The 24760-nt window shown below is 36.6% G+C and overlaps 2 protein-coding genes across 2 annotated transcripts; one reads left to right on the top strand and one right to left on the bottom strand.

Annotated features, from left to right (window-relative positions):
- Positions 1–726: 726 nt before the first annotated feature.
- On the bottom strand, positions 727–20605 carry LOC145807437 (dihydropyrimidinase-like). The gene is made up of 13 exons (XM_082905632.1): positions 20151–20605; positions 19590–19757; positions 17315–17366; positions 13117–13386; positions 12757–12968; positions 10850–10970; positions 3744–3831; positions 3551–3629; positions 3192–3279; positions 3019–3059; positions 2877–2929; positions 2558–2714; positions 727–1123 (listed from the first exon to the last, which is right to left on the bottom strand). Exons 1-13 carry the CDS (start codon positions 20247–20249, stop codon positions 932–934), a joined length of 1620 nt encoding a protein of 539 aa, XP_082761758.1. The 5' UTR covers positions 20250–20605; the 3' UTR covers positions 727–931.
- A 1035-nt stretch (positions 20606–21640) lies between these two features.
- Positions 21641–23819, top strand: LOC145806836 (PKS-NRPS hybrid synthetase cheA-like). Its single transcript, XM_082904670.1, has 2 exons — positions 21641–22713; positions 22793–23819. The coding sequence occupies exons 1-2, from the start codon at positions 21641–21643 to the stop codon at positions 23817–23819; spliced, it is 2100 nt and encodes a 699-aa protein (XP_082760796.1).
- Positions 23820–24760: the final 941 nt, after the last annotated feature.

The following is a 24760-nucleotide window of genomic DNA, read 5'->3' as shown; positions in this document are numbered from 1 at the left end:
TGTTTTCTCGAGCTCGTGCTAATAAGAAGCAGAACAAGAACGACTTCAACCGCCATAGTATCGGAAATGAACAAGAGCTAATCATTCAGAAACAGCCCAAGCATCAGCCCGTTCAGAAACCCGACCATCAACATGATGATTCGGTTGTGGTAAGACTCCATTTTCTAGTGTCTTGTATATTATATTTCGTTCTACTGCATTTTTCAATCACTACATTATTATGTTTAAGATGATTATGTATGAAGATGATTCTCCCAGTTAATAACATACCATATTCAGGTCCTGTTTTGATCCATATCCCCTTGGTTGACCGATGCACATGGATTAAAACATGCTTGAATATGTTAGGGAGAAGAAGAAAAAAAAAGAAGATAAAGATGACACGTGTTGTCATATTCTTTGATCTAATATTTTCATATGTATGATTTTTGTGCAGAAAAAAAAGAACGTTCTGACCTACCTTAATTGTTGTATTAGGCCTTGATTTCCAAAATATCCAACAAATTCTATACATTTCTGAGGATTTTAATAATATTTTACTCGATAGTGCACTTTGTGCCTGTATTTGTCAGCGAGACAAGTTCGCTAGTCATGGTATGCATGATCAAAACCTCTGTTAACTTTGAGTGAGCTATGTGTATCGTGCTCTTACTATTTTGGAATGCTTTTATAGGAGAAAAGCAAGGAAGATAAGTAGTTTATTTCTTGATATATTAAAAAAAAAAATCAGCAAAATAGCAAAATTTATTGCATAAATCCTATATCATGAATGCATATATATTTTACAACAGGATATATACAATATCAACACCTGTTTCTTTTCATTATTTGAGCTTGTATTTACACGAACTCAAGCTCTACATTACTTAATCCCTTAAACATAAGTTTGTGAAAAGCTATCATAAATAGTGAAAGTAATTGAACCTGCAAGTCAAGTTGTGGCTTTGAATCGCTTCACTGGAGCTCGGAGGGAAGAGAGGTACTTTGCATCTGCTTTGTCAATTCCACCAAAAAGATAACTGAAAGGTTGCATTTCTACGTACTTGCCCTCACCCGGGGCAACCTTCAATTGACCATTTTCCCAAACAATCCTTCCTCCGGCAATTGTTACTTCAACCTTTCCCTGAGAAAACATGAAAAGAAATCATTGGAACTTGACACAAAGTAGAAATCGATGTTTGTGATCCATGAGCAACACCATTTAGTGTTATTAGAAATTGAGATTAAATTATCTATAGTTGCAATATTCATGGACAATTATAATAGTGTGTTGATTCATCGTGCAATAAACTTTAAAACATAAAGTAACAATTGAAGTTGTACATAGGCAGCATCCCCGTTCAATGCCTCTTCTAATAAACTTTACATATAAAAAAGAAAAATATGTATATGTACATGCATATATATATATATAACAGTTCTAGCAATACCCCTAATATTACAGAATAACGTTTGTGTTGCTAACAAATTAGAAACTATAAGCATGCAAACTCATATGAGATGAACAAGGAAAAGGCTACCATGTGCACCCCAAAAAGGATGCATACAGTATGCACCTTATACAAATAGGTATAATTTTTACTAACAAAAGTATAACTTTACAGCTCGTAATTTTAGGGGAGCACATTATATCTTCGTTATTCCTAACTTTCACTACAAAGATTCATACCTTTCACCACAAACATTCATAACTTTCACCAACAAAATCAAAACTTTTCTTACAATGTGCACCTTTTTAGGGGTGCCCATTGTAGCATTTCCAGGTGAGCAATAACAGAGAGAGAATGGGAAAAAAGGTAAAAACAAAACTTGTGGAATAACGGCACAATCTTATTTATTCATTACAATGCCAACTTCACCAGATTAAGAATCAGCAAAGCTATTAGCAGAACAACTTGGCTTTACTTTATGTAGAGCTTTATTTGATAAACCCACATAAAAACAGAGCATATTAGGAGATTTCACATTTGCATTGAATGGCATTTAGCATTAAGGGATGAAATAATATGAAGGGAAATTTCTTAAAGAAAATTTTATTTAGTCATAACTAAAAGCAAGGTATTTTACTAATTCCAAAATTGTAATAGAATTGTATACGAATTAGAGAGAGATACGTCGCAGGTAGAGTGCAGCCAATCTCAACTGTTCAAATGATGGCATACCTTACGGACAAATCAAAATTGAAAAATCCTTCCCACTAAATTACTGCATCCAAACAACTACAATAACATTCACGCCATAGTTCTCACAAACCCAAAAATTTACAAAATAAACCATAGGCAAGCATTTACCTGCAAAAACTTTAGGGAATATGGATCAAACAAGAGGAACACACAACTCAGACAGATGGAAAGCATCAGAAGAACAATCAGCAACAGTATAGCAAATTACCCTTTGCAGAGATCATAAATCCATGTACTCTCCTTAAGCTTATGCCTTTCAAATTTAAATGTAAAATAAAACAAAATGTTTCAATTCCATTCTCTCATCACAATGCAATTAATTACCATAGTTTATTGGTTATTAACACATGGACCAATCAATTACGAAATGTTACCTTCCCTCTTCTTCCCTCGAAGACATTCGTGTCCAATCTAGAGTGGTGAGAAGTGGCACTAATTTCAAAGCTTGAATTTGGGTTGAGTATGATTATATCTGCATCTGATCCAACAAGGATTGCTCCTTTCCTTGGATATATATTAAAGATCCTAGCACTGAACAAAATGAAAATTTTAAAATCATTTACCATAAATCTGTTAGTGGGACCGAACTGCTAAGAAACATGATTTTATGAATTAAATTTGGCATCTGAGGGAGCATTATAGAAATTCAAATAGAGATGAGACATAATCCAAGCTTTCACAGTGAAAGCATACCATTCAGTGCTGGTTATTCGGACATAATCCATGATAGATATTTGGCCTGATTCCTGGACAAACAAATAGAAATTGAGAAAACAAAATTTTAACGAATACAGTTAGTTTTCAATGGTCAAAGTACAAATTCACAGAAGCTCACCACCATCGTATCCCAAACTAGATGCATCCTCTCTTCGATGCCTATACATTCCCAGGATTGCCACAAAGAGATGAATTAGAAAGTAGAATAGGTTAAATAAACCCCACTTACTGACTCGGGCCATGAAAAAGGAAACTTTGCAGATACTAAGAACCATAAAAGCTCATAATTACCGTTGACCCCATTTGGTATTTTACGAAAATCATCTATGCCAAAAGCTTTCTGTGTGGAATTGAAGGGACAGTGATCAGTTCCTACTAGCTGCAAAATATGAGGCACAGTCACAGGCAAATTAACAAGGACTGGGACATAAAAATAGCTCAATCATGTCATAGACTATCTGAGCAAAAATCCTAAATTAGATATATACATTCTTGGTGATTCTAATAGCACATATCAGAAAATCAATAACTGCAATTCAAGGAAATAATCTATTTACAAATGCCATGATTTTAGGAAAACATCTAACATTCAAATTCCTATCCTCGGAGTAGAACATAGAAGCTATCTACTATAAAGATGAGAGCAAAACCTGCAAAACCCCTGTTGACAGGCCAGCTTGGAGAGCCTTTCCATGTCCCAATTCCCTAATAGGCGGACTCATGACAAACCTGAAACATAAAAGGACAATATTGCTTCACATAGAATTGAAACTGACAGATTAGCAGCAAGAAATAAAAAAATGAAAAACAAGAAATAAAGTGGAAAGAGAGTCAGGTTCTTGCTTAGCCGCAGTGATGAAGTCAGGATCCCAAAGCCCAGAATCATCGAGGACCAATCCTGACACTACTGGCTCCCCAATAACCCTCTGCCCTGCAGTTGAAGGATAATAATAATGAAAAATCCAAAGAGTTTGCTCCAAAGATCCTAATTCATGAAAACTTAGTGAATCAAAAATTATGTAAATAGGATCACAATCATCTCTGATGTTTTTGTGCAAGGCATACAGAAGCAAAAGGCAAAATCAAAATCCTGTTACAAATGAAAATTAAAAATTAAAAAGGAGGGACAACTTATATGCAATCAGTAGCAATTTCTTAAACCAGATTTTAAAAATATATAATCAGATATAAAAGGACGCAAGCCAACCATTAGTCAACCAAATATACACGTGATGACTAAATATTACACCAGTCTAGTATAATAGTGAGCATTGCTTCAATGAAGAAAATGAGCATTAGAAAACTATTTGTTGCATGGATAGTATTGTCGCAGACTCACTGAAAGCTGTTACTTTAGAGTCACAAATCACAATGTATCTGTGAACGTATTTAAAAGGTCAAGGATAATTATGAGAATGTAACCATAATTTGACTATTTCCAATGATTTTGAATATCGCAATATATCGGTAACGGTATGAGTGATAAAAATTATTTGAAAATATCTAACTAAAATAAAACGGCCGGAATATCCTTAACATCAATGATATACATCCACAATATCAGACTTATCGAACAGAATTTCTTTGTACCTTCCTAAAATTTTCAATAGCTTGTTCGTTGTTATCGAGTTAGAATCGGTGACATATCAAACTAATTCATCAGCATATTTTATTTATTTTCATTTTCATTTTAAACTGTCTTTCTTTAACTTTTTTTACTTACGTAAACTCAATTAATTTACCAAGCAAAAAATTTAGAATTAATGATGTTGAAAATCTGTCCAAAAAAATTTTAAAAAAGGAAGCCTATCCCACTCCTATTTTCACCCATCATTCCTCTCCCCTTTTCACCGAAAACTCAAGCTTCTATTTTTTTTTTTCATTTCATCTTTCACTTTCCCACTTTCATTTTGTACTCTCATTTTAACTCCAATTGAAAGGATTTACGGATCAACAAAGTGACACAAGGAATAGTGATCAACCATTATCAATATGAGCTGTCAACCACTACGTATGTACATAGACCTTTTATCATTAAGCCACACAGACATATTTATGTAAATGAAGTTTTTGATATATAAAATGATATAGGTTTTCTTTTATGTACAGATTGTACCCCTTTTGCATTTTCTTATACTTATCATCCCACCACCGCGCCCCCCCCCCCCCCCCCCCCAAAAAAAAATAAATAAATAAATAAATAATCGCATGTTAATGTCAATCTTCTACCAATTGACAAATATATATATATATATATACACGTGTGAGAATGTGTTCTCCTTTTTCCCTATAGGATTAGGAATTAGAGTCCTATATCTATTAGACTTCTATATATCAGTGATGTATTCATGCATGATTAGGATTTAGTGTCCTATATAAATGATGTATTCCTTGTTAAATGGTAAAGCTGACATTTTAGTAAGTTTACACCCCCGACATTCATCAATTTGACTAAAAGAAACCTTACCCAACAACCCTGATTGAGCTAAAGATTGTAAGCGGTCAACAGATAAATGACTGAGGCGAGAATGCCACAAGTAAAACTGATTCGACTGAGAATCTAACTGAAACGAGGAAAGTGCAGCTAGAGAAGTGGATAAGGGAAGATGCAAGCTTTCGACCACATAGAGATCTCCAACTCTACGGCCGGTCCCAATCTGCTTCTTGGACACCTGATCGTGCACATAATAGACAAAAGAGGAAAAGAAAACATCAAAATCAGATGTATCAAGTTGACTGATAGATAATAAACTGATAGATAACTGAGGGACATAAAAAACAGAAGGAATAATAACAGCAGGCATGGCAGAAGGTAAGACAGACCCAATAGACAGAACAGACATACCACACCCATTAGCAGTATTAATAGTAATAGGAACGGGTGGGGGAATACAGTTTTGAAGTAAGGAAATGTGAGGAGTCATATAATGAGAGGCACCAGAATCAAAGAGCCAGACAGAAGAATAGATACCTGAAGAGGACACAAGCAAACCTGAATGAAGAGAGGTAAGAGCGGCGGCAGATGGGGATGGCTAAGAGGCGGATAGGAGATGCTGAAGTTGTGCGACCTGAGAAGTAGATAGGAGATGCTGAAGTTGTGCGACCAGGAAGCCAGGTCAGGATCAGAAGTCGAAGCAGATGCAGTATAAGCAGCAGGAGGGCAAAAAGTACTCGGAGCAGGACCTCGAAACTGTGGTTGAGACGGCTGAGCAGACCGACGGCTCTTCTTGGGACAGTTGTACTTCTAATGACCCTTTTGATGGCAGAAAGCACACTCATCTGATGCTAAGGGCCCTTTTTTGGGCTTGGCAGAAGACTGAGGTTGAGAAGCAAATGGAGTCGCCAGTAGAGGTGGCTGTGCTAAGAAGACTGAAGGAGACAGAGTCTGACTGGCCGTCTTAAGACGGATTTCCTCGGAGAGGAGCTCACGAACAATAGCATCTACAGAGGGGAGAGGAGACCGATGAAGGATGCCACCACGAATAGCCTCATACTGAGAAGAGAGAGCCGTTAAGAACTGCACTAAACGACCTTGCTCTCGAAACTCAATATAAGCGTCTTGTGCTTTGAGACTAGACGGTTCCATGAGAGCCAACTGATCCCAGAGACCTGTCATCTCAATGTAAAAGTCCTGAATAGATTGATCCCGTTGGCAAGCACTCTGAATCGTTATTTCCAACTCATACCGTTTGGCAAAGTTGGACTGTTGATACACACCCAATAAATAGTCCCACACCTCCTTAGCAGTACTGTATTTTGAAAACATTATTGCAATACGGTCATCCACAGAATTATGAAACCAGGTCAAAACTTAGGCATTATCACAATCCCAAGTGTCATAGTAAGTCAGATATCCTTCTTGTTTCGGGTCCAATGGACGAGGAACAGAACTAGAAACATAGCCCCATTTTTCTTAACCAAGAAGGAAATTCTTCATAACACTATCCCAATAAGCATAATTGGCACCAGTGAGTTTACATCTGATGGCTTGAATTTTGGTATCCGTCATTGTAATAAACTAAAGATTAATGGGTCAAAGTATACTAATAACTTAATAAATGGGCCAAACAAGAATAAGGGCTTTAATACTATTGATAACAAATTACCGAGACAGAGATAGAGAGATGAGAACCAGAGTTGCGAGAGAGAGTCACGATGATGAAGCCACAGACAGAGAGAGAACCAGAGTCAGAAAATTGCAATCAATTATCGCGCCTGCTTCATCGTATCTCTCTCAGTCCGCGTTGGCTTCATCTTGGTTCATCATTGCGACTTATATCATGGTGAACATGGTTATACACCATGCAAACCACCTAGCCACCTCCTTTGGAGCACAATCCAAGCCGCATTCTCTGACACACAACCCAAGCCGCCCCTCTCTGGCACACCACCAAACTCGCCCCCTGGCACACCATCCAAGCCTCCTTCTGGCGCACTCAGTCATCTGTTGCTATCATCGTTCAGAACCACGTCATAAGTTATGTGTGTGCCACGCTTGCTGGTTTAACATCTAGTCTTTACAACGATCTAGCATGACCCCTTCAAACTGTCCTGACATTGATTCCGGTTAGCACCTACATCGGTCCGACATAACCCCTTTAAACTGTCTTGACATTACTTCTAGCCAATTCCTACAATAGTTCGACACGACCATAAACTGTCTCTCAGCATTAGTTCCAGCCAATTTCTATATCGATCTGGCACGACCTTAATCCTAGCATTAGTTTTAACTAGTTCCTACAATGGTCCGACACGACTAGAAACTGTCTCCCGGCTTTAGTTCCGGCCTCTGATCTATTTCAAGTGCCCTTGCACTCTCGTTCGAATTTTTTAATCTATTTGCCTTTTATTTTATTTAGTTTTATTTCATATTTTAGTTTATTTTTCCAAACTCAAGATGTTTATCCTCCTTAAGTTTGAGGGAGGGGATGTTAATATATATATGGTATATATTCCTACATATATTAGGTATTGATTTCCTAAATATATAAGTTATTGCCATAGTTAGGTCTCTTATAGGATACTCTTTCTCATAATTAGATTTCTAGTAGGATACTCTTTCTTAGTCTATATATACAAGCCTTCTATTGTATAGGACAAGACATTCAATACAATACATTCAACACAATACATATTATTTCTTTTCTCTCTTTATTATTCTAAAAGGCAAATAGATTGCAAAATTCGAACGAGAGCGCAAGGGTGCTTGAAATAGATCAGAGGCCAGAACTAAAATCGGGAGACAGTTTATAGTCATGTCGGACCATTGTAGGAACTGACTAAAACTAATGCCAGGACAATTTAAGGTCGTGCCGAACCAATATAGAAACTGGTTGGAACTAATGCCGAGAGACAGTTTATGGTCGTGTCGGACTATTGTAAGAACTGGCTGGAACTAATGTTAGGACAGTTTAAAGGGGTCATGCCGGACCGATGTAGGAGCTAACCGGAATCAATGTTGGGACAGTTTGAAGGGATTATGCTGGACCGTTATAAAGACTAGATGTTGAACCAGCAAGCGTGGCACACACATAACTTATGACGTGGTGCTGAACGATGATGGCAACAGATGACTGAGTGTGCTAGGAGGCGGCTTGGATAGTGCGCCAGGGGGCGAGTTTGGTGGTGCGCTAGAGAGGGGCGGCTTGGGTTGTGCGCCAAAGGAGACGGCTAGGTGGTTTGCATGGTGTATAACCATGTTCACCATGATATAGGTATAATACCCCCCCTCAAACTCAAATAAGTTTGAAGATAGAATCTAATTTGAGGTTGAAGTAGAGGGAAAGATATAGTGGAGAAAAAAAAATGTATTACGAGTAAAAAAAAAAAAATAGTAGAGAGAGAGATCACCACGAAGCGATACTGAAAGAAAAACATGGTATCGGAGCTAGAGTACCTAGTAATTTCGCTTTATCGGCGGGCGGCAGTCTTGCCCACACATAACTTATGACGTGGTGCTGAACGATGATGGCAACAGATGACTGAGTGCGCCAGGAGGCGGCTTAGATGGTGCGCTAGGGGGCGAGTTTGGTGGTGCGCCAGAGAGGGGCGGCTTGGGTTGTGCGCCAGAGAATGCGGCTTGGATTGTGCGCCAAAGGAGGCGGCTACGTGGTTTGCATGGTATATAACCATGTTCACCATGATATAGGTATAATACCCCCCCTCAAACTCAAATAGGTTTGAAGATAGAACCTAATTTGAGGTTGAAGCAGAGGGAAAGATATAGTGGAGAAAAAAAAAATGTATTACGAGTAAAAAAAAAAAAAAAAATTAGTAGAGAGAGATCACCACGAAGTGATACTGAAAGAAAAACATGTCATCGGAGCTAGGTTAAGTACCTAGTAATTTCGCTTTATCGGCGGGCGACAGTCTTGCCTTGGCCGTCCGCCGAACTAATACATATTATTTCTTTTCTCTCTTTATTATTTCTCTTCCAAGGCTTGCTATTCTCTTCTACTTCTTGCTTAGACTTGGTGGCTTATACTGATGCTGATTGGGCTGGTGATGTTAATGATCGTAAATCTACTTCTAGTTTTTGCATGTTTCTTGGCGATTCCTTGATTTCTTGGAAAAGAAAAAAACAAACTGTTGTTGCCCGTTCTACTACCGAAACTGAGTATCGTGCTATGGCTTATGCTACTGCTGAAATTGTCTGGCTTCATGGTCTCTTATCTAACTTGGGCGTCCCTCAGTCTTCCCCGACCTCTCTCTATTGTCACAACCAAAGTGTTATTCAAATTACACATAACACTGTCTTCCATGAACGGACCAAGCATATTGAGATTGATTTGTCACTTTGTCCGTCAGCATCTGCAGTCTGGCTTTATCTCACTTCTTTTTGTCTCTTCGGCTCTGCAACTTGCTGACTTCTTCACCAAGACTCACACCACTGCTCGGTTTCGGTTTTTTCTTGACAAACTCTCAGTGTTTTCTGCTAAAACACCTTGAGTTTGAGCGGGGGTGTGAGAATGTGTTCTCCTTTTTCCCTATAGGATTAGGAATTAGAGTCCTATATCTATTAGACTTCTATATATCAGTGATGTATTTATGTATGATTAGGATTTAGTGTTTTATATAAATGATGTATTCTTTATTCAATCAATACAAGTTGAATATACAATTCATTCGGAAATACTTACAACATGAACTATAGACTTGTACACATACATTCAACGTCAACACGAATGTGTATATAAGCAGTTTATATATGACATAGTATAAATAATTTTCCTGTATTTATATGATGTATGCTATGTTACATTACATGAACTATTCTAAATGTATAACTGCTGGTGTCAAGCAATTGATAGTAGAGTAAGGATATCCAGTATGTGTCTGTCATGTGTAGATGGACATTCACTTAGCAAGTATGTCTAAGAAGTTGAGTTTACCATATAATTATGCATAAAATGTTTTTTTTTTTTTTTTGATAAGATAATTATGAAAAAAATAATTTGTCACCTTGTAAACACCATTAAATATGAAAAATTAAATTAAATTAAGAAATATGAAAAAAAAAATTCATATCCCCTTGGACATATTAAAATAGGGATTTTGGTATAAGTTACTCTCCTCATCCCTATGTCCATGTATTTATCCTAATAAAGTCCAAGAAATTATAAAAGCATCCCTATTTCAATAATGACAATATACTCAACACTCCCTCTCAAATTGATGCGTAGATGCCTCTCATGCCCAATTGTATATAGGAGGAGAATGAAAAAATGAAGGTTACAAGAATTAAGTAGAGGCTGTGAGAACAAATGTGATTCCAAGAATCTACTAGAGGGTGTGGCTCTAGATTCGTGTAACTGAATTTTTTTAGACTAGGGCTTTGTTAACTATACAAGAGCACAGGTAAATGCTCCATCTCAGTGCAATAATAATGTTGTCAACGTACCATATGAATTTGACATAATAATCACCACTACAATTTAAAAAGTTCAAACCTGATTTTCGAGCTGTAGCTATTTCTTCCATCGCATCAATGCTCATGACATGGACAATGTAAAGAGGTGTGTTTACAAAAGCAGCCAAACGAATGGCTCGAGCAGTTGCCTCTCCTTCAAGCTACACGAACATTAAACCAAAAGGTTAATTACATAATAAGCATAGCTTTATAAAAGAAATGAAGTGTTCAGAGGTGAAGCACATAAAATTAAAAATAAAAAGGGAGGAGGGTTGGGTTTGACACTCTGAAGACAGAAAAATAAATACTTAGGAGAGTTACTAGCGTACAAGTTACAACTAGTCCATGGTTTCTAATTTCATTTTTCCAAAAAATGTTAGAAGATCCTTGATGGAGAATGTCAAAGATATAAGTAAAGATTGCAGCTTCTGAAAAAGAAGATAACCAAATTAAAGGGCGTTAAAGTTGCACATTGAATTTTTGACATGCACTATCCGCTAGAAAGCAAGGAATTGTCGAAAAAGTTTTACTTGTGTTTGAAAAGTCAAAATTTTGAAAGTAGGAAAAAAATTTAAAATAATAATAATGATAATTAAAGACAGCATTTACAGATTGAGGTCAATATTGAGGACCAAACAAGATCCCAATATTTAACCAAAGATAAAAACAGCAGAATCCAAATCACAAAAAACTTTCAATTTTTACAACTAGAATGGTTAACATGGAAGTGATCAATAATGCAGAATAATTGTCACTCAACAGCACTGCATCATTGAAAAAAATTAGAAAACTTAGCCTTCTGAGCCCATTTTACATCATATGACATGAGATCAAAACATATCTTTACAGGTACATAAACTTCATTTGTTCTCTAAAATGTTCTCTAAAAAGAACCTGAATGACCCCAGGAAAGAAATATAAGTATTGTTTGAATTTATTGTTGTACCCTTACTATTAAAGTGTCAGCCATGTTTGGAGTGAAGAAGAAAGAAACCAAACCAACAAAAAAAGCCCCAACCACCTTCGCCACCCCAAAAACATTTGGTGGGCATCAAAGGGAAAAGTGTATTATCCCTTTCTTCCTTTTTGTGCACCTTCACTTCATCCTGAATGCTAGAAACTCCATTTCTCGATACCTCCTCCTTCCTCCCACTCTTCCATTGTAGCAATCAGACCATAAGGGTTGGTGGGCTACAACTCACTGTACTACAACATCACCCTCTCTCCGTTTCTCTCTTCCCAAATAAGAAGTCCATGGTTATGAAGATGACATACAAAAATTATGCCTACAAGAATACCCAAAAAATCCCTGCAAAAGAGCCTATAAATATAGAAAAGTAAAGGCAAAGTTCTAAGATTACAGCTCCATGCACTGCTATAAATTTCAATTAAAGAGAAGTACAAATCCACGAGGGGATGATACACTTCCACTAACCTGCTCACATCCAGTTCAGACACCTCAATAATCTGACATTTTGTCCAGAGTTACCATACCATTGAAAGAATACATAAATTTCACCTAGTTTAAAATCATTTTAGTGCCATAGTTCCAGAACTGTGTCAATCAGTAACAAATGCATTTAAAAATGATCAACAGTGCTAGTCAGTATGTGCAATGAACAATAAATGACTTAACAAATTTAGCTCCACTTCAAAAAACATGCATTCTTTCCATCGACTCCCTCTCAACATTATTGTTTTCTAAATATTTCACGTATCTTTAGAAAAAGAAGAAAGAAGTAGAAACCACCAGAAAGCAGCATAAAAGGATTCTTTCGCAGAAAACAACACCATGTTAACGTTTCTACTAAGCAATGCAATTGCACCAGAAGTTTTCATCCACAACCCGTGTGCTATTTTTTGGTTTGTGGAGGATGCTACACATCCAAGAGCAATGCTAGCAATAATATGTCCATAGAAAACGAAAATGTATTCTTAAGGAGTTACCACTGCAGGCCTTGAAAGCGCGTGTCCCTCTGGACCTGTAATACCAAGTTCTATCATTCTTTTTTGTCCTTCAAATACAGCATCTCCATTTTCTGCATGGACCATAGCCAAGGCACCAAGAGACTTGCATTTTTTAAGTCCTTCTAATAGAAGCTCGTCATTGACCATAAGAGCCCCCTTGTATGCTAGGAAAAATTTAAAGGAGTTGATACCTGCAGGTTTGCAGAAATAACCTATTTAATAATTTACCCAAGTCCAATGAAAATCGAGATAAAGATATTCACCAATGGCTCATGAATTTGAGATCAGGTTACATCAACCAAACTCATTCTACACTACAAGGAAATAAGAGATACAAACCTTTCTCCTTAACCATGATTTCCATCTCTTTTGATACAGTTTCATCCCATTTGGTGATTGCCATATGGAAACCATAATCCATACAAGCCTTCTTGGCTTTTCCTACATAGGCTTCGAAACCGGCAGATAAACTCCCCTTTACTGGGATAACAAAATCAATGTGCATTGTTGTTCCCCCTGCTAATGCAGCAGCCTGACCACTGAAGTAATCATCAATGGTCTCAGTACCCATAAACTCCATGGCCAGGTGTGTGTGAGGATCAATTCCTCCTGTAAACATCATACAGAAAAATTTACCATACTAACATAAGAATCAGCGCTATGAAATGACTGACAGGTCCTACTTTGCAATTACAACATATGAAGATCTAATCTATGTACCTATGTTACATGGGCATGGATACAAGTATCTGGTGCAGGTGTCGGCGGGATTTTATAAGCCTAAATATTTGGATATTGGGACATGTATCCAAAAGTTGGGTATATGTACATAGACACATTTAAATGTATTGTGTATTGTATTATATTTTGAGATAAGATGTAAATTATCAAGAATATAACTAAAATTATATGGGATTTAGGGGAAACAGAGAAGTTACATCTCTCATCCATGTCAGAGACTAGAAAGTTTTCTTTACAACCAAATGTGAGCATCTTTGTCTTCAAACATTGCAAAAATTAAAATGATCCCAGAGTCTAATTTGGGTATGGTGTCAGACACATCCCATACCTTTATGTTGTTATATCCGGTGAACATAGGTACACTAGGAGGAATAGAAGATTCCACTTAACATTGCTATGTACTCAAAGCTTTCATGAAATATACATATATATTATATAAACATAGTTGTGCGATGAAATGATCTTGATTGTTGACATAAATAACTAACAAACCAACAGGCTAAGATATGATGATAATAACTTTTGTGAATGAAAGGAACACAAACATTGGAGAAAGAGGATCGAGAGAGTCTATGAAGCACGGATACTTCAAATAGGGTGACGTATCCGTATCGTATCCATATCGGATACCGATACTCTTTGGATACTCGCGGATACGTATCGGATACTTACTAAAAGTATCGGATACTTCTTAATTATTTTTTCATTAATTTTGGAGTATCGGATACTTAATTTTGAAGTATCGGATACTCTAAGTCATGTTTGCTTGTTTTATGAAATTAGAATTGTAACATTTCTTGCATAATGATATAATATAATATAATTGCAAGTATAAATATAAGAATATTTTTCTAATACTTTGTTAAGTTCTTCGATAAGAAGAGCATAGTGAGTTAAATAATAAAATTTATCAAATTGATGTATCCTAATTATTTTATGCATGTCCTTATATAACTACATAGAAAGTAAGAATTAATAAGAGAATATAACAATGGTAAAATTAAATATCAATAAATAAATAAGCAAGTAAACTTGAATACAATATTTTTCACTAATGTCAAAGGAAAAAGCATAGGGACAAGTTATGAATTGTTCTATTATTGTAATATAAATATATTAAACTTGATATTGAAATGAAATATTTGCAAGGCCTATTAAAAATTTAAAAAGTAAATAAGCTACTAACTTAAATTAATACAAAATTCTTGAATGTTAGTATTTTGCATTATAAAATTACATTGTGGTTTCTCAACGTTCTTTAGCTTATGTGTAACTTACTATTAATAATTTTAAATAATATATTTTTCACAAACGTATCCTAGCCGTACCGGTATCCTATTTTTTTAGGTTTTGTCGTATCGCCGTATCCGTATCGTGTCGTATCCGTATCTCGTATCTCGTATCCGTATCTATGCTTCCTAGAAGAGAGTATTCCCTGCACTTCTTATATGGTTAACTTATGCCTAGTACATTAATAAGATGAAATATTAATAAGAGAATATATACACCATAATGGACTTTTCCAAGGGATAATGACGTTGCCCATCTATGATCAATTTTATGGAAGGTCAATCGTCAAATTTATGTGATAACTTGTTGATATGTAAATAAGCCTATTTTTATTGGAAACTCATGAATATGTAAATAAGCTCATCTGGAAGTGATATAAAAGAATAAAATAAACAATAACCAAATGTGGATCACTGATGTAAGCCTATTTTTATTAGAAACTCACTTGCCTCTCTTCCAATATTAGTTACAACTCATTTCACGTCCTTAAATCACATCAATGTATCTAATTGGCATTTATTCATCACATACATATATCCACTTTTAGAATGAGAGCTGGAACCTCCAAATTTATGTCATTGATATTTTTTAACAGCCTTCAATTCTAAACCTTGAACCACTTATATTTGGAGTATAGGTTAGAAAGGGTTAAAGTTATTGGAGTATGCCTTTAGGTTGAAAAACGAAAAGAAGGATGAATTGGTTGTGATTTTAACAATTAAATCCTACTTAGATAATTTTGTTTTATTCTACATTTTCATAAAACAAAAGTATAGTAAAGAATATTATATCAAAGATATCTCACCTCACAAGAAGTGTTGGATTGCACCTCACCAACCTTCAAGAGGTTTAATAAAGAAAATTATATTAACTAATCCCTATCAAAGTGAAAAAGTGTGTAATGCTTATACATTGTGCGAAGGGGTAACCCTATTACTTGTTGAAATCTGGAAGATTTCAGTGGTTCCTCCATTTGGTGCTATTGGTGAAATATTCTGAGAAATTGATTACAAAATAATTTCAATTAAAAAGCGTATGAATTTTGAGTTAGACAAACCTACTAATCACTGAACACTAAACACACTCCCTAGATGGTGTTCCATGTGCACAAAGCTAAAGGAGACCGTTAATCACCTCTTATTGAATTGAGAGGTAGTTTAATTTTGACTAGTTGCTGGCATTAGGGTTATGCTTAGAAGCAATTGGAGCAAGCTTGGTCCACAACCTCACTTTGCCTCATATGGACTATCATCTAGCGGGAGAGGAAGAGATATAACTTAAGGAGCTGGAGATAAGGATTCCTCGATTAGAAGAACGTCATACTCAACTCATTCCAGTTTTGGTGGTGCGAAAAAAAATTCCTAGTTTGCAGATTTTTTAGGAGACTTAAGTTCTAAAGGGGGCTAGTTTTTAAGGAGCTCTTGTGTTCTTCCCATCTACATGGTTCACACTTTCTTTGGCTCCTTTTAATGAATAAAATTACTAACCTAAATAAACAAATAAAACCATGTAACTGGAATTCAAGTCTGAATCCTCCTCTCAAGTCTATAGGGGAATCAAGAAGACTTTAATTCAATTACTATACGACATAAATTTGACAGAAGAATATGAAAAACAACACCAAACATTTGTGAACAATGACCTTTGAAGCTAGAGCTCATTAAATTAAAAGTGTATGAATGCGTTAATCTTCTTGGGCTCCTAATCTCAATAAGTAAAACAATTTTTGTCACCTCAAATGTTAACTCCCTTTTCGCATTGTCGCTACAGATTATTTTTTCTTCTTCATTTTTTTTTTTTCCCTTTTCTTCTATTTTCTTTCTTTTTTCACAGGTTTCCAAGGCCTAACTGTTCAGCCTTAATAAACCGTAAACTACACTTTTTCCCTCTACAACTGATACAGGTTTATCACTTATAGTTCACAATATATATCTTAGATCTCAACGGTGCCCTAACATCAGCCAACCACCATATAAAGTTTACCTATCCAAAAAATGTGGAACACGTCTCACAAATAGCACAAATTAGATAGTGAATTGTATCAGGTTAGAATCTGAGGTTCAAAGGTGCTTTTCAGTGTGATTTATTCATCTTTATAAATGTGGAACTGGAAGAGCTTATAATTGTAATTATCTGCTTAATAGTCTTCCTTGAAAAGCATGAACAATTTCACCATCAATTTGGAAAACCACTCCATTAGTCACATTAACCATTCATAGCCAAGGCTATCTTGGAAGTGTATACCCATGACACAGTTAAACAGGTTCCCAAGTCTTAATGTGCATGGATTAATGCTGAAAGGTTGCAACTTGCCCTAATTTAGTGTGCAAGGTTCATATAAAATATATGAATAAGCATGTAACTGAAATAAGTAACCAGTGCATAGAGATTCATTACAAGTTACGATTCCATATAATCTCAGTTCTTGAACTACTTTACAAGTCTTTTAGAGACTTAAAAACCAGTTGTAAGCTATTGGGCACCCAATGATGAAACGAAGTTTCACCTGGCATGACAAACTTTCCAGTGGCATCAAGCACAGTAACATCATCACCAACCTGCAGATGCCACTCAAAAAATTCAGATTTTCATCCAACCATATAACAAATAAAGAAAATAAAGAATCAACAAGAAAACGACTTCCTGCAAATAGATTGCAAGAGGACCTGGAAAACGCAATTAAAAGGCATGTATGTGTAAGATTGAGCTACACTGTTATGACTAGTATAAGTTGCAATCTATAATAGATTCACTAAATAAATAAGCATACAGCCAAAAGAACAGAAAAGAAAGATATTCCTGTTAGCTCAAAGAATCAAAACTTCAGCTAAAAAACAAAAGAAAGAATTTATTTTGTGGATGCATTCAGCACACCTCAAAAAACCTAGTCCATGTTGGCGTTTCAATTATAACATGAAGTAGGGTACTGTTACACGGTCTTGGGTAGAACTCAACCCCAAAAGCTAGCTCCTAAGATGAGGGTGCCCTCACGCTTATATGTGTAATATTACTTTAGTACTCAGGCGATGTGGGACCTACCCATCCCTGAGTACTCCAACCTTGACATTATGTTATACGGTTTTGGGTAGAACTCAACGCTTAAGAGGTGAGGGTACCCTCACGCTTATATGCTTAATATTATTTTAGTACTTTAGCGATGTATGACTTCGCCTCACACCCTCCCTCACACCCAGCATGCTCACTCGACAGCACTTGCAGAGTGCAAGCCAAGGACACATACCCTACCCATCCCTAAGTACTTCGGCTCAGATACGATGTTACACGGTCTTGGGTAAGTTCTAACCAAGACCGTGTAACAGGTACCAAGTATCAATGAACATCTTAGCATGCCTAACCAAAATAACCCAAAGGATTATGGATAATTTTGTTCATAATCCTTACTCCTGATCAATGTTTATGACCATTAAAGTTGTGACTCTTGAGAATATTCTTGGTTCTCTTAAATTTGAATTCTTTAGTATTAACTTTGGTAAAAATAAATTGGCCAGTGCTTTATAAATATGAAATCATTCAAAGTTTAAAAAAAATAAAATAAAATAAAATAAATGAAAAGTTCAAACTGAATGTTAGAGCCAAACAAATGGATGGGGGAAGACTTCAATGACCTATTAGGGTAAGTGTGTTGTAGTTGTTTTAAAGTGCATTATTCAAGAAGCTATCAAATACATTAGGTCACTTTTCAAGGCCTGTGTTATTTGACTCTGAAGAATGATAAAATTTATATGTGACAATTGGGTTATACAAAATGCTTACAATATCTACTTTCTACTTCTCACAATTGAAAAAGTCCAAGACCGGTTACTGTTCCAATCATTCTATAATCAATATAATCTTCCCCTAATGTTATAATTTATTCTTCTTAAATGATTAATCTATTTTTTCTACTAAAATGTTTTACCAACCCATAGAATAAATCAGAAAGTCATCTTCTTCAACACAGAGAAGCTGGTTAATGACATGCAAACTGTGTCCCAACTTGACAAAGAATAAATCATGCCAAATTCAACAATTGAGAATCCTTTACCGGCAAGTTAATTTTAGAGTGGTGCTACATGCACCAATTAATATACTAACTAGTATACCAATACTAGTTATGACATTATTATTGACTCCACTCATTATACAAATTATAAATACCAAAAACATCTTAAATTATGCCACATCATTAATTGGTACACTAGTTAGTGCACTAATTGGTACACTAGTTAGTACACTAATTGGTGCATATAGCATTAGTCTTAGTTTTATTACTGGCTTTTAGATGAATTCCAACACCTGAACATAAATTGAAGGGAGACTTACGTGAAGGTTCTAATAAGTAGACTTATTATCCAATAGGTCTTGTGATAATTAATGGCATTTTTTATCAAAAACTATTAAAAAATGTCACTAAATATTATTTTCAGTGATAATTTGAAAATTTTGTCACAAAAAATGTCACTAATTATAAGTTTTAGTGACAGTTTAAAAAAAATCACAAAAAAAGTCTCAAATTTTCAACTTTCAGCTACATCCTGAAAAGTTCGTCACAAAAAAACATCACTTAAATTTTAGCGACAATTTATAAAAACCGTGACAAAATAAGTACTAATTGTCAATTTTTAACGACATACGCAAAAAAATTGTCAGAAAAATTATTTTTAGGAATGATTTTATTAGAACTTATTTTCAATAACACTTTATGAAAATTAAGTCAAACTGTTGTGGCCTATTGATAGTGTACCTAAATTAAATTCATTATAGCACAATACATACTATACCTTGATATTAGGCTTCACAGCAGCAATAATCCCATCCTCTACATACACATCAGCTATCTCCTGGTGGTGAGCATTCACAACAGTTCCCCCCTTTATCAAGATCTTCGATGAGGAAGAAGATGAGACTCCGCACTCTGAATTGCCATAACCAATTCCAGCTTCACAAAACTGTAAACAAAAGGAATCCAAAATTCTTTAATCAAACCCAACTCTCTTTATCATTTAGGAACCCCAAAAAATGAAGAACTTTAATCAAATAAGTCTGAGGCAAACAATTATAGCTAGGTTGAATTAACTTTGCTCAGCTTTTGAAAACCAAAACCCAGTAAAATTCAATAAATCAGTTTTGTATTTTCACTTCCAGAATCACAAAAACGATTTTACAAACATATCCGGTTGCTTAATCAATCCAAAACCCTTTGTTTGCTTGCTGAGAAACTGAGAGATTATATCAAAACCTTATTTCCAGCTCTGTTGGAACAAAAGGAAACGAATTTTCACAGAAAAACTTGCCTTTAAAAATGAAACGTTGACTTGGGAGTTAGAAGAATGTTTGAGTACCTGATTGGATTCTGATACAGATGAAAAGATTGAGAGCACAAGAACTACAAGGGATGTGAAATGGATCATCTGAGTTTGGAGACTCGTACCCATCATCATGGATTTGACAGAGGCAGAAGCAGAGACAGGGAGAGGGAGAGGGAGAGAGAGTGAGCGAGCTTGACGAGAAGTGTGACCTTCCTGAACGGATCACTCTACTAGTATTTCTACGCAAGAAGGAAGAAGTTCCTATTGGCATTGAGCGCCCATGGGATCTTTGTGTAGAAATTTCAAATCTGGATATGAAAATCTCTACGCTGTCAATTATTTTATTTTTTATTTATTTATTTATTTTATTTTTGAGGGATTTGGCTGAGGCTGCGTTTGGGAAGTTGGGTTTGGGCTAAATTAGTCACTAAATGATAAAAGTGACTAATTTAGTCACAAACGGACAAAAGAAAGTTGGGAGCATGGCCACAGGGAGCCTCTATTTGCACACATCAATTCCACTCTTTGCACACACTTAATGAATTTTATTTTTATTACAATTTTATCCCTAAATAAAATTACCATTATAGACATCTCACACAATTCAAATAAACACACATCCTCTCAATACACACACAGACGTTGCAAGCAATGCCTCTGCTTCCTCATTTTGCTAAATAATCCACACACACACAAACTCCATACCAGAGCTCCATACCAGAGCTCCTTGCACAAGCTCCACACTCCTTCCACAAGCTGTCTTCCTCATTCTTCCTTCCTCATTCTTCATTACTTATTTGTGATGGAGGATTTGTCTTTTGAAAATCAGCAAATAAGTATTCATGTGAAGCAGAGCGAAGGAAATGTGAGTTTAATTTTTTTTTTTTTTTTCGCAGCGTCGTTCGGATAACCAGTGCCGAATTTTGTTATTTTGTTCGGAAATGTACTACCGAAATAATTATGTATTTTCGGAAGTTGATGTCCGAATAAATTGATAAATTTCGGAAGTTGTTGTCCGAAACATATATATAAATTCGGAAGTTGTTGTCCGAAAAATGTTAACTTATACAACATTCTACTTCCGAAATTTGGAAAAACATTCGGACAACTACTTCCGAATGAAGTAAATTTTTTTTTTTTCCATTTTATATTCCAAATTTGCAAACTGCATACCAAATTTACAGTTTCAAATTGCAAATTAATCTTTATAATGCCATTAAAAATTTGTAATGTTATACAAAACATGCAGGAATATGTGTCAACTCAAGGGAGTCAGGTTTGCGCGAATTTTGTGTTAGATTACACCACTCATTTCACAACTGAACAGGTTCAGTCTACGAAATTATAACGATTATGTTTTGAATTGCTCACCAATGTAAATGTTTGATAATATTTATTTAACTTTGTAGGTATTCAAAAGTAAGGATGAATTGCTCAACTGGGTACGTGAAGTTGGAAAGAGAAATGGTTTGGTCATTGTAATCAAAACATCAGACTATGATGGAGGGAAAAAAAGACCCAGGATGTATCTTGCTTGTGAGAGGAGTGGCCAATATAGAGCAACAAAGAAGTTAAAACATGATGGCAACAATACATCAAGAATAACCGGTACGAAGAAGTGTGGTTGTCCTTTTGATATGAGGGCTCACAGGTTTACCACATATGATGAATGGACATTGACTGTAGTATGCGGATTGCATAATCATCCACCTGCGGAGCACCTCGAGGGACATTCATATGCGGGGAGGCTATCCAATGATGAGAAAGCATTGTTAATGGATATGTCAACGAGCATGGTTCGGCCAAAAGAAATCCTAGTAACCTTGAAACAGCGAGATGCCCTCAATGTAAGCACACTTAAAACCATTTACAATGTACGCCATCGAAACAGGGTGGTACAGAGAGCTGGAAGATCACAGATGCAACACTTATTGGGTGAATTGGCCAAGTATAATTACATTGAGCGCCATCGGTCTGAAGAGTCCACGATGACTGTGATTGACTTGTTTTGGGCACATCCTACCAGTTTGGACTTATTTCGGTCTTTCCCACGTATATTAATTATGGATTGCACATATAAAACCAACAGATATCGGCTTCCTCTTCTTGAAATTGTGGGAGTGACATCAACTGAAATGACATTCTCTGTAGCTTTTGCATACTTACAGTATGAGAGGGTCGATAACTATGCGTGGGTGTTAGCCACATTACGTGATGTCATGGATGGGTTTGTTGTGCCAACAGTTATTGTTACTGACAGAGAGCTAGCCTTGATGAATGCCATACAGAAGATATTCCCGAGTGCCAGACATTTATTATGTCGTTGGCATATCAGTAAGAATGTGTTGACGAAATGCAATAAAATGTTTGAGACACAGCAAAAATGGGAGAAGTTCAACCATGAGTGGAACTCTGTAGTGTATTCATCTTCTGAAATTCAATACGAGGAGCGTCTTAAATCATTACTTAAGGAATTCAGTAGTTATCCTGATGCAGTCAAATATGTCATGGATACTTGGTTGGTTCCTTACAAGGACAAATTTGTGGCGGCATGGACAGACACGTGTATGCATTGTGGCAATGTTACAACGAACCGGTAACATTACTTTTGTTGAATATGTTATTAATAACTGCCATGTACTTGATTTTAACTTGACTTACATTTAATTGAACAGGGCTGAGAGTGCACATGCAAAACTTAAAAGACAATTGGGTTCATGTCAAGTCTCATTTCAGGCATCATTTGAGAAAATACACAGTCTGCTTGAGTTGCAACACACTGATATCAAGGCTTCATTTGAGAAAAGTCTAACTGTTGTGCAACATCAATTTAAACCTTCTCAATTCAGGGAGCTACGGGGGAATGTGTCTATCTCTGCATTGGAGTATTTGCTTGTCGAGAGTAAGAGAGCCAATTCCATTGGTATTGATGTTGAAGCTTGTGGATGCGTCCTTCGCCACACTCATGGTTTACCTTGCGCCCATGAGATTGCTGACTACATCAGACAAGATCGTCCTATACCACTTGCTACCATACACTCACAGTGGAGGCAACTTCATATCTCCATATGCAAGAAAGAAGAGGAAACAGAGGTGACTTGTCATGCAGAAGTAGAGTTGTTTGTCAACAAGTTTAATGAAAGTGATAGAACCATGCGATTGGAGCTTTTGAAGAAGTTGAAAGAGATTGTATATCCGGAAAGCACTTTTCTTGTTGAGCCGGAGGTGAAGCCCAAAACACGTCCTCGGGATCATAAGAAGATCAATGTTTCTACCCGTCGTGACCCGTGTGCATTTGAGTTAGTGCAATCTGGACATGATTCCTTCTCACCTAGGGACACTCAAATCACTACATTAGCTTCTACTCTGCAAACCAAGAAGAAGCGACCTGTTAAGGGAAAGGAGAAGGTGAACCCGAAAGGGAAGGCATACATTACTAGAACAGTGAAACCTGGTGCATATGTTGATGCTTTCCCTACTGGGTTAAAACCATATATTAAGTTTGTCAAGGATGTAGCTGCAGATGGGAATTGTGGTTTCAGGGCTATAGCTGCTTCAATTGGTCATACAGAAGATGATTGGGCTCAGGTTAGGCGTGACCTATTGGGTGAGCTGCACACACACAAAGAGGAATACATCCGCATGTTCGCTGAAATCCTGATGGTCATGGACACGCGGTTCATCAGTGTGCTCGACATATAGGTGCGTGATATTCTTATACCAATCCATGTAACCCGGTACACATTGCTAAGGCTGACGAACTGGTGTGCTCCTCCGTTGCGCAGACAACACGTGGTTATCCCAAGCCTCCCACATCCTATCCAAGTATCTGTACATGACGGTATATCGTGCAGATATGTTGCCTCGTGCACCACGACTAGGAGCTAGCGGTGCATCTGGGATGGTTTGAACCCTGCCAAACTGCCTCAAAACTCTATCTGGATGATACGGTTCGACAACGTCTAAGCACTTTAAGCATCCATGGTAGAACGTAACCGGGTTACATGGATGTCGGTCTCTGCAGCTGTGGTATGGATCCCAAATAACCTGGAAACGTAAAAGTGTTATTGCATTAAAGTACATAAAGGGTAAGATAAATGGAAGTCTTAAAATTATCGCAGGATGAGTAAACTTACATCAGTAGCTACTAAACTGTCAAGCTCGGCTCGAAAAGATTTCAAATGGTCAATGGAGGAACCCGCCTCTCTCCTAGATGCCCAATGGTACACATGTGGCATGTCTTCAGTGTAGCCCATGTTCTGATGAGGTCGGAATGCTCGGAAGTGCTCATAAATCCACGCCTCCAAAAGAGTCATATAACCACCCATCTGCTTAACCCCAGACCGGCTAGCAAACCCCAACTGTCGATATAAAAATGCTAATGCAGCAGCACCCCAGGCAAAAGTATGTATGGATCCCAAATCCATCAACAAGCCGAGGTAAACAACGGGAACCCTGCCGCCACTCTTGTCACTGAAGAGTGTACATCCCAACAGAAACAATAAATAAGCTCTTGCAGCGCACTGTATAGCCTCCTCGGGGTCTGAATCTGTGACACCAGCAAACTGACTTCGCAACCATTCAAGCCTGACTGAATTGCCACCAGCAGAAGAAACCTCTTCATATGCTGCACGTTCAGTAAT

This window comes from Camellia sinensis, chromosome 14 (genome assembly GCF_055761805.1).
Source record: "Camellia sinensis isolate YWXY chromosome 14, ASM5576180v1, whole genome shotgun sequence".
Lineage (NCBI taxonomy): Eukaryota > Viridiplantae > Streptophyta > Magnoliopsida > Ericales > Theaceae > Camellia > Camellia sinensis.
Note: the sequence above shows the minus strand (reverse complement) of the source record. Positions and strands in the feature narration are given on the sequence as shown.